Genomic DNA, 13,055 nt, shown 5'->3' on the forward strand with positions numbered 1-13,055 from the left:
GAGCTAGAGAGCCCCGCGGCGGCCCGGCCCCCTCGCGGCGCGGCGGCTTCGCAGGCGCCCTCCGGAGGCCGAGAGGGCAGCGCCGCCCGCGGGGGCGCGGCGGCTCCCGGAGGCCGCGAGTTCGAATCCCCCTCCCGGCAGCACGGGCGGCTGGCCACGAGGTTGACCGTGTCCCCGGGTCCTGCTGCCTCCAGCTGCATTGCCATGGGTGGCTTATAAACACACAGGTACACACAGCTATACACATGCACATATCTGTGCACACACCTATGTATATAGGCATACATGCATATATTTATAATACATATATATATTTTATATATAGCATCCATGCAAACAGTTCCTCAGTGCTGAGAGGCACCCCCACTGCTAGGGGACAGCGGGCCACCTGGTCTGCTCCCCTAGCTTCCCCAAGACTGGTTTTATTATCCTGCTCGAGGCCTTTTCTCGGGCTGTTTTAGGAACCGGTGGGAGCAGGGGAGAGGGGATTTCCTCTCGCGTTCTGGCACAGCCAAGCCCTGCTTTGCGGGGAGCAGGTTGCACAGCGTGGGTTGTGGAAGAGGAGCCAGCGCCTGTCTGCGCGTCAAAGAGGCTGATTTGAGATATTTAGGTCAGAGTTTCTTTTCAGCCTAATTTTACTACGCAAATTTAGGGCAAATCATCTTGAATAAGAAGTCGAGTTTTTCCAGATCTGGTAGTAGACTCCTGCAGCCCGAACCGTTCTGCTGCGTCTCCGCACTGAGCCATAAACAGCACTTACAGTGTGCCTTCCCTGCTGACACGTAGCCGGAGAGCCGGGAAGCCACCTTCGCCTTGCGTGCTTGCTGCCCGCCTCACCGGCGAGCAAAGGTCCATCAGGTCCCGTCTCGCACCATCCCCTCCAGCCTATCTGGTTGCTTCCCAAAAGGGCATGAAACTCCAGCAGCTGCGATTAGCCAATTGCCAAGGAGAAAATGCCGTGCCCTAACGCTGCGGGTCCGCAGCCGGCGCCCCATTGCCTCTCCCGGTTTCTYCCTTCCAGCCTTCCCTGCTGACCGACCAGCACCCGGCCTCGTTGAATCACAGCCCCGTGGCTGCTTCACAGTGACTAATTAGGAAAAGCAGAGTTTCTTCCATCATTTCCCCCCGGAAATGGTTCAGCTCTTCCTCGGCCAGCTGCCGGGGGCACAGGACCAGCCTGCAGGCAGGAGAGAAGGGCACGAAGTGGGAGCGGAGCAGCTCTGCAGGATAACGAAATGCTCTGCAAGATTTTCGACAGCTCGGATTACGAAAGACCCCCAGGGACTCATCCTCTGCAAACCGGCCATGGCCATGCTCTGCTCCTCRTCCCACCGAGTGTCCTCGCTCCCCACGCTGCACCCGGGCTCCTGCTCACGCAAACCCTCTTGCCTGGTTTCTCCGTTCCCACCGCAGCCGAGCCCTCTCGAGGGCCCGCTCTCAATCCACGCGGGGACACAGTGTGGGGAACATCAGCCTGTGCTATGCAGGGGCTGTGCTGCTCCTTGGGCCGAGCTGAAGATGCAGGCAGGTATTGCTCATTTTGAGCAATTCATGATTCAGGGTTCAAAGCAGCCAGTTCCTCTTTACATGCTCCTGCTAGTTATGGGAAGGAGACAGTGAGAAAACCCCTTCTGCTCAAATAACCTTAAAAAAAGTTTATATTTGACTTTTCCCCTACTTCACACTCCCCCGTGAGAAGTTTTCCCCACAGAAGAGGAACCTCAGAGTGAGAAACCTGCAGCACAGAAGCRTTGATTGAAATGTTTGTGCATCAGCTCTTTGTTCACAGCTTTTTCAAGAGCCAAAACAAGCCACATTTTCTGCTCATAGTGACCAGCCACAGCTCCAGCACAGCTCTCCACAAGCAGGGAAACCATCCTCCTCGCCCCCTGCAGAAAGGCTGCAATGCCYGGGGGCTAAACCAGGCTCTCGCCCTCCCTGTGCTCCAGCAGCATCCTGGAGCAAGCCTGGGACTCCCAGAAATGCAAACAAATATATGACTTTAAAATACATTTATTTTTACTGGAAACTGTTTAATGATACAGCTCGTGTTGTTTTGGCATTTCCCCCTCCTCCAGCAGAGCCTGCTGGGAGCATGGCCTTTCCCAGACACATGCCTAGGGGACAAAAGCTCTGGGTGGCCACATTAGGAGGAGGTGGGACCTACCAGCCTGTTAAATGACAGCACTGAAAGCAGAGCTAGTTTGCAAGAAGCACAGCTCTGATGGAGACATGAAAAGACCTTCTGTGCTGCCTCCTGGAAACCTGAAATATGATGAGCCCCAGCTGCCACAACATACAGCAGCCTCAGAGGTGCAAGCCCTAACTGGGCTCCACTGCCAAGTTTTCTTGCATCTTGCAGAGCACAAGGGTCTAGACATGCCTTTGCCACACRAGCAGCAGCTGTTTCACCACCTCTCCTTCCCCTCCAGGCACAGGCAGGAGCTCCCAACCCTGTAACCGAGTTGGCCCAACACAAGGTGCTACCACTCCTCATGGCTCCAGCCCATTGCCCAGCTGCTGAGCTCAAAGGGGCAGCTTTTGGATCAAGAGAGGCCCTGCTCCATCCTGGCCTCACATCAAGGGGGTTGCCAAGAGCAGGGAGGGAAAAGGAAAGAGCAGAGGGAAGCCACTGGGGCAAGGAAGGATCATTTTAAACATTGGCACATGAGACTGAGTAGGTCCTTAAGCATCAGACAAGCCAACTGGTGTCAATGAGCACTTATCCACCTCAGCTGATCTGGCCCATCATAGCCTTTTCATGAGTTAACAGCAATGCTTTCTGCAGCACAGCAGTGCCCCAGAAATACCAACACCAGCCTACAAGGCCCCATCATTACCTCAGRGGAGAAGGTTAGATCAAACATCTGATTATGCCCTCTCTCATCAGCAGCCTGTCCCACCCCTGTCCCACCAGGGAATAAACAGGCCAAGACAACACTGTCCTTTAAAATTTTAATTAAGATAACAGAAGCCATTAATTGAATTCCAGCTCTTGACAATCACAACAGCATACAATTTTTTTTTTTTCCTCTTATCCAAGACCACTATGGGATGCCCAAGTAAGATCAGGGCTCTGAGACGAGACAGCAGCAAGTTAGAGGGAACAAAACCACCACAAGGAGTCTCAGGTTTGCCCAGTTAAATGCCAGCTGGTCCCATGCCAACACCTTAGGGCCATCTCTGATGATCTGAGACAAGCCTGCAGCAACAGGCCCATTTACAACACTGCCCACYGAGCCCAGGCACCGCAGGCTGTATGCGCTGGGGCAAGGACATCTGGGAACCCCACACATTTTCTCCCCAGCACAGAAGAACAAGAGCTTCTTCCCCTTGGTCCTTCCAGGGCCGCAGGACTTTCGCCTCACCTCAGCCAGGCCACAGAGTCAGTTTGTGAAACCTTCAGTGTGTTTGCACGCTCTCTTTGCGGCTATCTTGGACCTTGACATTTGCTTTTCCACCTGCATCAGAGCCCCTGTGTGGGTGTCGCTGGGCTCAGCTCCTGTGCACCACCACTTCCAACACCCAGCACCACCTGGATCCCTGTTGGCTGCAAAGGGAATCAGAGAGGAATTTAACCTCATGCTGCTGGAAGTCTAAGGGCAAACCTGTACATTGCTCCATTGCCTGCCCCAGAGAAAAAAAATCCCTGATTATATCCCATTAAGGATTTCTTTCTGCTGGTGCCCTAATTTTAACTGGGCCTGCTGAACACAGATACAAATAGAGAATGCAATTTAGTAGAGAAAGAACATCTTGCTCTGAGATGTCCCCAGATACACAATTATTTAACACATCCGGGATGCGTTTCACTGCCCAGCACGCAGCCACATCCAAAGCCCTTTGGATCAGGATGCAGAACGGGCTATCAGCCAGGATGCTGGTTTACGCAGCMCTGCCCCAATACGTAGGCAGAATTCAAATCAAAGTCACCTATGCAGGTGYTGGAGCCAGCACTACAGGATCTTTGCTGTCCATATGCAATCAGGAGAGATTAAGACAAGCAAGAGGAACACGGTGACCTAGATTGCAAGTGGTGCCACTCATTTAACATGCCTAAAAATACAAGCCCAGGCTGCTAGGAACAGATGCTCTTCTCTTGCACTGGATACAACTAGGTTGCGTTTCCTCCTCTCCCATTGCAATAGGTCACCCAGTGAGGCCTCATCCTGCCTTATTCCCACAAGGAGACTGTGTGCTCCCTCCTCCCTCAGGTCTGAGCCTAGGTCCAAGTCATCTTTCCCATGACTTCTTCCCCAYTGCCAGAGGGACTGGTCTCACCTGTCGGGGCGATTTTGCCAGGGAGGCAAYGCGCCGAGTGTTGGTCTTCTCCAAGGTCGCCTCTTTGCTCTGCAGCAGCACCCGGGTGCTGGGCACAAAGCTCCAGGAGCGGCCGAGCGCTGGCTTCAGGGGGCCAGCGCTGCTGTCCCTCGTCACCTGGTTAGTCACCTGCAGCACAAACATGGTTATCAGCACCGGGGGAAAAACAGTGCTGCTCACAGTAACGAAGCACAGGAGATCACCAGGAGATAACRGCCACAATCTGCTACTTCTGCAAATCTTTTTCCTCTCCTTCCTGCCCCCCCCCGCCCCAGCACAATCATGCCACCCCTGTAAACATAGCTCACAACTGCACCACACATGTGCGTATATATAAAACCAACCGCTGTTTCCTAGCCGATYGCTTAACGCAAGCAGTGCAAGACAAGCTTCCCCTTCTCTGAGCCTAGGGACAGGGTCCACAGCCCGGGGAAGCACAGGGGAATTAAACACTGCACCCACCCTGGAGAGGAAAAGCCCTGGGCTGTGTCTATATGAACAGCAGTGTAAAAATAAAAGAGCTGCTCTTCAGCCTAAAAGGACCTCAGCATAGCCAGGAAGCACACAGGTTAACACCAAGCTCACTCATTTCTGCAAGCTGCAGTGACTTCCAGTGCTGATGCCCCCTGCAAAGATTAACTCTGAGCCTCCAAGCGTCCTTCCAGGCACCCTTCCCTGTTGCTTTATTGCAAGCCAGAAGAGCAAAGGGCAGGGCTGGCCCAATGCCTTCCCGTGCCAGGTTCAGCACATTCATTTTCCCTTGTGGCCCTTCCAATTCAAACACATTAACTGTGGTCACAGCAACCTGTCTGGGAGCATCAAAGCAAATGCAATTGCTCATTCAAGAGCTGGAGAACAGAGCATGGCTCTTTCCAATCCCCAGACCTTTCCATATGATGCAGTGCCCTGCAGCTAACTCAAAAGTAGCTAAAGAGGCTATTTAGACAGCTAGCCAGCTCCTTAAATGATATATGAACCTACAGCTGGTGCTATATCAAAAATAAATACAAGCAGCCTTTTGGTCTGTTTGTACTTAACTACCTTGCTCAATCAAGCAAATGACTTGTTGGCTGCAGACAGCAATAAAAGGAGGCAGCTAACCAGCCCTGTTCTCACTCCGCGGTTGCTGGAACAGGACATCTGTGGCTGCAGAGCAGCAGAGCTGCATTGGCTACCAGGCCCAGGAGCAGAGCTCTGCAAGGTCTCAGCTGCAAGTGGGACCCCCGGGTGCTCCAAAAACACTCCAGGACTCCTCGCCATGGCACAAACCAGCACCCAAGGGGCAACGCACAGCAACACTCACCACAACTGCGAGGCTGAACTCCCTGGCCAGCATCTTCAGCTCCCTGGCCAACTGCATCATGAGGGCCAAGCCTGGAGGAGGACAGGGCATTTCTGGGTTTGGTGGGATCAACTGAGACAGAGGGAGCAGCCCCCTAAGTTCCCATGCCTGCCTTGGAGGCAGGTGATGCTTAGATTTCATGAGCACTAAATTTAGTGACAGTCCATGGGGTGCCTTCAACCCCTTCCTGCCATCAGTGCCCCAAGAAGAGCCCAACGCATCTTTACCACCCATGCGCCCTGGGGAGCCATGACTGCAAGTCAGCACCTCCAGGGCACCTCAGCCAGCAGCCTGAGCATGGACAGGCCCATCTGAGTTGTCCTGCTCTCCTCTTGCATCTTAGAAGCCCCCAGGAGGAAGGGGAGGAAAACTGACCAAAGCACCAGGAGCTCTGGTCAGGTTTGGCTTTGCAGGTCAGGCACCCCTCTCTAGCCCACAGCCATGAGGGTGCCTGGGTTAGCGCTTGCTGCTCCCAAGGTGTGCGAGACCCTTCAGAAAATGTTTGAAAGATGTCCTTGGTGCCTCAGGCAGCAGAAAGCTCCTCACTCCCAATTTATAATCCTTTTTGGCAGGAAGAGCCTAGGGGAGCTGCTCATCTTTGTTGCTGGCATGTTTTACATCTGGGACACTAAGCAGAGGTTTTATTCAGCAAGCAAATGCAGCTTAGTGCCTCCTTGGTCCCTGCTGGGTTTCAGACCACTGAGCTGAGCCTGTGATGTGAAACACAGTTTGAATTTTCACAGCAGCGCTGGAGGAAGACCCCCTTTTTAGCTGGTTGCAAAGGAAAAGCCAGGGCAATCGTGTCAAGCCTGCCCCTTGCTCCAGGCACCAGCTCATGCAGGAGGAGGATGCTCTTCAGTAAGAGCAGGAGGTCCATAACCACAGAGCCAGCGGCAGTGCTTTGCTGTTACCCTCCAGCCCTACCGCAGCACGCTCACCCTCTGACTGCTTGCCTCCCAGCAGCGGGTAAATCACAGCCGAAACAGAGTCGATCAGCACGACCTTGAGAGGTCCTGTGGAGCTCAAGACCTGAAGGAAAAAGGCACCACACGCCATGCAGAGTAATACTACGCAAATCTGGCAGCTTCAGAGGTCCTGAAGCCGCATGGAGGCTCAGTATTGGACCTGGTGTAAATCACTGCACACACAAGTCTGGAGCCTGCTGCCCTCCTTGCAACTCCAGGCAGCCAAGGGGAAAGGAGAGAAAGATCCAGAGTCTTGGTCCTACCTGCYGGGAGAGGCTGTCCCGGAGCTCCTGTAAGGCTCTCAGCATCTCATAGACATCAAACACTCGGGTCACCTGAACCCGCTGCAGAGCCTCCAGCTGCAGAAAAAAGTAGCYGCCTCACCAACAGCCTCCCCTCCTCCAGGACCCACAGCACACGTATCCCAGCACCACGGGCACCCCCCCGGCAGATCTGAAAGCCGTATTCTCCTGCCCCCAGGACCCTAATAGCTCTTTGCATTTATACCATGCTGCAGGGCCAAGGACCCTTCTTTATTCCCCATTTGCCTCCACCCACAAACACTGCTGTCCCCATTTCACCAATGGAAGACCTGAAACACAGTGAGGTCAAGGAGCCAGAGCTTGGGCAACCGCACTGAACTCTTCTCAGGAAAAAACAAAGTGTGGTGCGCCTAACCATTAGCCCAGCTCCCCCAGGACATGAGGGGAAGAGGCTGGATCCAGAAGAGCCCAGGAGGACACAGGCAGAGCCTGACAGAGGAACTGGTTCCAGGGCTTGACAAGAGCCAAGCAAGGCCAGCATTAGTGGTTAAGGACCAGCCTGACCTGCTCTGCAGTGAACTTGCCTGTTCTTCTTCATCCTCTGCCTGGGCTTGAAGCATCTGGTAGAGGCGAGAGGCTGTGAATCCCCCCGTGGAGTCGAGAAACAGGACGTGCTGCTTGAGGCCCAGAGACATGCTGGCTGCAATGCTGAGGCACACCTAGGAGAGGCAGGGCTTGGGCATCAGTCCTACGTCCACCAGCTTCCCACAGGAGATCAGGAGCTCCCAGGGTCCTCCTGGCCCAGCTAGAGGCCTTCCTGGTGACCCCACAGCAACTGGGACCAGCAGAAGCCTGGTTCAAGCCTCCTGCCAGGGCTGCCCTCTGCTCTGGGAAAGGCTGAAGGCCAAAGGAGGAGGCAAGGCCAGTGCCTGCCCACAGCCTGTTTTCCCCAGTGCTTTCCTCTTATCTGCACCCAATATAAGATGAAGAGGCCAACAATTGAGTGGTGAAATCATTCTGATGGCCTTACAGCCAAGGCAGCCACCTGCAGCAGCAGGGTCCTTCACCATGGGGACTACCAAGCTGGAAAGAACAAAAACTTCCTCCATTCAAGTAGTCACACCAGCCTCACACCCCAGAGGTCTGTTTGGGTCAGGTCCCTCTGCTTCCTATGCCTGAAGGCCTGTATGGCAGGAGACCAGCACAGGGAGAGGATGGGAACAGATGGGTTTTGCCAAAAGCTTGACAATAGCTTTTTTCCCCCCCTCTCTATATGTTCTCATTAGAAACCATCCAATTAAACGAAAGGCAGGATGGGGGTAAGGTCCAGGCTGTGTCTGTAAATACAGACTGCAGCATGGGTCTGGGGACAGGTCCCCTTCCCCATGCGCTGTAGCATCGTTTTCATCATACCTGTCCACTGCCCTCCCCCATCCCACTCACCTGTGTCTTCCCACTGCCAGGCGCTCCCATGAGCTCCGTCACTTCCCCTGTGTACAGCCCGGAGTCCAGCAGTTTGTCCAAGCTAAGGGTTGAACAGACAGGTGGGATTATCTACACACACTCAGTCAGAAAGGCAAGGGCATTGCAAAGCAGCAATCCCTGGATATTTGTCCCTAGAGAGGTCCCTTTCCAACCACAGGCAAGTGCCTCAGACTTTGCTCCTTCCCCTCCACCYGCTGCTCTCTGCACATTTTGGAGAACAGCAGAAGATCTGCAGTGTGGTGGGTAAGAGGACAGTACTGAAGTGGAAAGAGCTGTGACCTGGGAGCTCTTGAGGTGTGAATACACAAGGTTTCTCTGCACAGTTACTGCAACCACCCAGTGAGACAACAGGGAAAAGGGAGAAATAAGGCACAGGAGATATGGAGAACAACTCATTTCCATATCTGATCTAGACAATTTGGACCAACATCACTCAACACTCCTCCCAGATCCATAACCCTCCTCTCCAGAGCTCTAAGGAAAGGCTGAAGGGAGCATGTCATCCAGCCTAGAAGTCACACACACTAACCATTTCCCAATAGAGGTACAGGCTCTCAGAAGAATGATGGCAATGCCATTCCCTCAAGGGGCAAAGACTGGCTGGGTCTGCAGCCACAATTTGGGCAGGCCATAAAGAATAAGTGTCTCTACTCTCACCCTAGTACTACAGAGAAGGCTTCAAGGTGGCAGAGAGGTTGGGACCATGGGCAGGAGAGCTGCAGCAGTTCCACGAGGGAGCACCAGCTGCAGTGCCCCAGGTCCACTCCACCCTTGTCCCATCTCACCCYGCACAACACTTGAGGCACCACCATGCTGAAACACAAAGCCCAGATTGGGCTCTTTCCCCAGAGAGCTTCCCATGGCCAGACCTGCCTGCACCCTGGGTGATGTACCCACCTGGGGATCCCAGTGGACAAGATGGCTGTGGAGCTCTTGAGCTCCTCATAGAGGTCTGCTCCATTGGCAGGGAAGGCTGAGAACTGGGCCAGAAGCACACGTCTCACAGCAACCAGGGCCTGGCAGGCAAAGAGTTGTCTGAAAAGCAGGCTGAGGAAGTCTTGGGCCAGGGCAGCACAGGGACAGCAAAAAAGGTCTCCATTGCCCTGGGCAACTGTGGGTCCCGCATGCTCAGGCAACGCACCTAGTGATGTAGGGTGCTGATAGCACAGTCCCCACTCACAGCTTGAACTCTTAAGCACAGTCCTAAAATACTGAGCACTCAGCACAAGGCTGGCTACCACAGAGCCAAGCACAGAGAAACCCATGACACAGAGGAGAATCGGATGCTACGGAGCATCCCACAGGCTGAACTGCAGCCAATGTCTGCTTCAGGAGAAGGYCCCCATGGACCAGCCTGTCCAAGCACGGAGCTGAACAGCTCCCAGGTTAACACAACAGGACTTAGGAGTTTCCCTTTACCTTGTAAGACAGGGAACATTTCTGCGCCACATCCTCCAGGTCCGACGACACAAAGTCCACCACTGCAAATAACATGAGGGATGAGAATTTGGAAGCCAAACCTTGATAGACCATGAACACCAAAGAGCTGACCAGCTCCTAGAGGAAATACCACCCTGGGACCACAGGATAAACTCTGCCTTTAGGCACTAGCAGGTAAAACATTCCTGTGCCTCTCCGCTGGTGCTACAAGTGGGCAAGCAGGATGCCCCACAAAGTGGAGCACTGTTTTTTTTCCTCTGAGACAGCACTGGCTTCACCTGAGACCCATTAACTTGATTGCAAAATTAATTAGGGTCAGGCTAGCAAAAAAAAAAAATACTCCCTAACTTTACTCAAGAGCTGCCCAGGGCCATTTCATGGCTAGGGTCACCCCAGAGAGCGCAGTTCTGCCAGCAAACCAGAGCCCATCTCAAGGGACTAGCAACCGACTCAAGGTGCCAGCTCAGGACACGCAGGGAAGGGCGAAAGCCGCAGAAAGCAGTGAAGAACCACTGGCTCCATTTCTGCCCCACAAGCCCCTTTGAGATCTTTAGTTAAATGTGTACATTATGCGTTGAAAAAACACAGCAAAAGGCAATTCCCAAGGGGAAAAGGAGGATTACAACATCCACGGCTTTTGCACCCACAGGACCTTCTGACCAAAAGCTCCGTTTAACACAGATGAAGTGTTTGATCCTCCCGGCTTCAGGCCCGGCTTATGAGAGCCAGCAGAGCCCACCCGGAGCCTTCCCCCCCCCGCGCCAGGAGCGGGAGGAAAAACACGCGTGAAACCCTCCAAAGCCTTCCAAGAGGCTGAGACCGGCGCCTCTGCGGCAGCCCCCGGGGGCGGCAGCCACGGGCCGCGGGGTCCCAGGGCCGCGGGGTCCCAGGGGCAGCCGCCCCCGGTCCCCGTCCCCGTCCCCCCCCCCCGCCCCGTGGCTGCCGCCCCCGCGCAGCGCCCTTACCCACCCGTCCGGACGCCGCTCGCCCTCAGCAGCGGCACCATCTGCGCCGTGAGGCCGGGGCAGAGCGCGGCCCGCAGCAGCGCCATGGCCGCGGGGGGGGGGGGGGGGGGCCGAGCCCGGCTGCTCCCGTCCCGGCCCCGCTGCCCGTCCCGGCCCCGCTCCCGGCCCCTTCCTGCTTCCTGCGCGCCGCCGGCAGCAGCAGAGCCACGCTCCCCCCTAGCGGCTGCGCTCGGCGGGGCACAAACCTCCTTAAAAACGCCGCTTAAAAAAGCAGGGTGAACCCAGCAGCCAAGGGCAGCAGAAACGCAACCTCCCCCCTGCCCCAACCCCAGCGGCCCTTGGATAAGGGGCTCCCGGTGGCTTTAAATGACCGCTAGCACAGGTGGCAGCGATGCCCTGGCTCCCAGGCCCTATAAATAACAGAATCGCCACTACTCTGGCCCCCCTAGAGCTGGGTGCTTTGGGGTAGGTGCTGCTGCTGGGGGTAATGCTGGAGGGGTGGGTATTAGGAGTTGGTGTGAGCAAATCAAATGCACTTAAACATTAACTTAAAAATAGAACTTAATTTAAAAAGTAGGAAGCAGAAGTGCAGCTACTGTAATCTTACCTTATAGAGTTCTTTGTACTTCCAGGTAGAGCTTATTTTCCTCTTAGAAGTAAAGCTCACTTTTRGAGCTGCCTCTGGCTGCAATCAGGGCTCCTGTCTGCCCAAGTAGGCAGTGATGCTTTCTGCCAGACACAGCCATGTGCATGGGAGTGAAACCCTGGCTCTGCTTTCCAGGGGCTCTTGCAGAGAAGAGCCTGTGCTCTGTGTCCTCTTCAGCTGTGCTAAGCTTGCATTAGGGCTTTGGGGGTAACTCCAGGAAGGAGCAGATGCAGCTTTGCACTAAGGAGCTGGTCTTCAATTAACCGCTGCATTGAACCAAAGTGATACCTGGGTGCCTGGTGTGGTGCACAGCTACTCCTGTGCCCCTACTACTTCTCTAGAGATACTGAAGTTCATTCTGGTGGTTTTGGGAGGGCACCTTAAACACTGAGTGTGCTGSCTTTTCTTCTGCAAGGTCTCCTATTAGAAGACAGCTTGAAGCCCTGAGATGCAGTGGGATTTGGCTGTGGCAGGAGCTGCCTGCAGCCACTTGTGCGCAGATGGGTCTGGCAGCGTCGCTCCCGGCTRCTGCCTGGGCAGGAGCAGCTCCTCCAAGCAGTGACTTGCCCCACGGGGAGGCCAGTGGGCTGCTGCCCTCCTTGTTCCCCAGGGGATGAATTTCCCCAGAAAAAAATGCTTTTTGCTTTCCCGGGCGAGGCCTCCAGAGGGCCCCCGGTGTCTGTGTCTGCACGTCGGTGCTGGGCTGTTACCCCCTTCCCGACGGCACAGCGCGGGGAGCTGCAGATTGCAGCCGCTCTGTCTCGAGCATTAGCAGCACCAGACGCTCACTTTGTGATTTACTGTGTTTAAAGTACCTGCGACATTGCTGCTGGTGAAAGCGAAGCCTTTACCTGGGATAACTTAAGATATCCTGGATAACTTGCTATATGCCACGGGAGTTACTGGAACGAAGAAAGCTGACCCTTCTCCCATACCTAAAGCAATACGGGGAGGTGTTTCCAATGTGTTAGTCAAAGCGAGCCCTGGAAAAGCTGCAGTGCCGAGTCTGTGCGCGTCAGAAGTGGCTTCTTCCTCCCCTGCCGGGCATGGTGTCTGCGGGCCCTGGGGACTCATCAGTGTGCTGCTCTGCCTTGAGAGGTGAAGGCCCAAAACCTCTCTGCAAGGGGACATGCAGAGACCTCCAACCCACATTGCAGCCCCCTCCCATGTAGATAGTGGGGACGGAGCGGTGCTGGTTGGTAGAGGTTGAAGGAGCTAAGACATGCGCTGATGTAGCTCTAGGAGAGCTGCACAAAGCAGTCTTGTACCAATTCTTTCTGCATAAGACCCATAAACTGTGACCAGGACTAAATATATCCTGTTTTTTCTTGGCGGGGCCCTAGCATGGAAGCGTGTCGTCTGGTATAGCTTAGSTCTGCTATATTGGAGCAACAGAGCAGTTAAAAATCTGCCCCTGCTCCCCTTGATCAGTGATTTTTCCATCCGTCTTGCCAATTCCCCCTGTTCGTTTTGTAGCCAGGACACTGGTGGTCGTGCTCAGGAGCTCACGGCCTGTGTGTTGGGGGAGATTGGGCAGCAAAGCAAAATTTCTGATGCTCTGTGGCCAAAAAAAAAGCAGGTTTGAAAGGCTCAGCCCTGTTCTGGAGGAGTTCAGCAGTTCTCTCTCCT

At 54.5% G+C, this 13,055-nt stretch overlaps 1 protein-coding gene across 1 annotated transcript; it reads right to left on the reverse strand.

Moving 5' to 3' along the window:
- Positions 1–2,941: 2,941 nt before the first annotated feature.
- On the reverse strand, positions 2,942–10,866 carry RAD51D (RAD51 paralog D). The gene is made up of 10 exons (XM_026063738.1): positions 10,785–10,866; positions 9,795–9,856; positions 9,273–9,391; positions 8,334–8,415; positions 7,475–7,609; positions 6,891–6,986; positions 6,601–6,691; positions 5,624–5,694; positions 4,282–4,449; positions 2,942–3,550 (listed from the first exon to the last, which is right to left on the reverse strand). Exons 1-10 carry the CDS (start codon positions 10,864–10,866, stop codon positions 3,467–3,469), a joined length of 990 nt encoding a protein of 329 aa, XP_025919523.1. The 3' UTR covers positions 2,942–3,466.
- Between the last annotated feature and the right edge of the window lie 2,189 nt (positions 10,867–13,055).

This window comes from Apteryx rowi, unplaced genomic scaffold (genome assembly GCF_003343035.1).
Source record: "Apteryx rowi isolate R43461 unplaced genomic scaffold, aptRow1 scaffold_20, whole genome shotgun sequence".
Classification (NCBI taxonomy): Eukaryota; Metazoa; Chordata; class Aves; order Apterygiformes; family Apterygidae; genus Apteryx; species Apteryx rowi.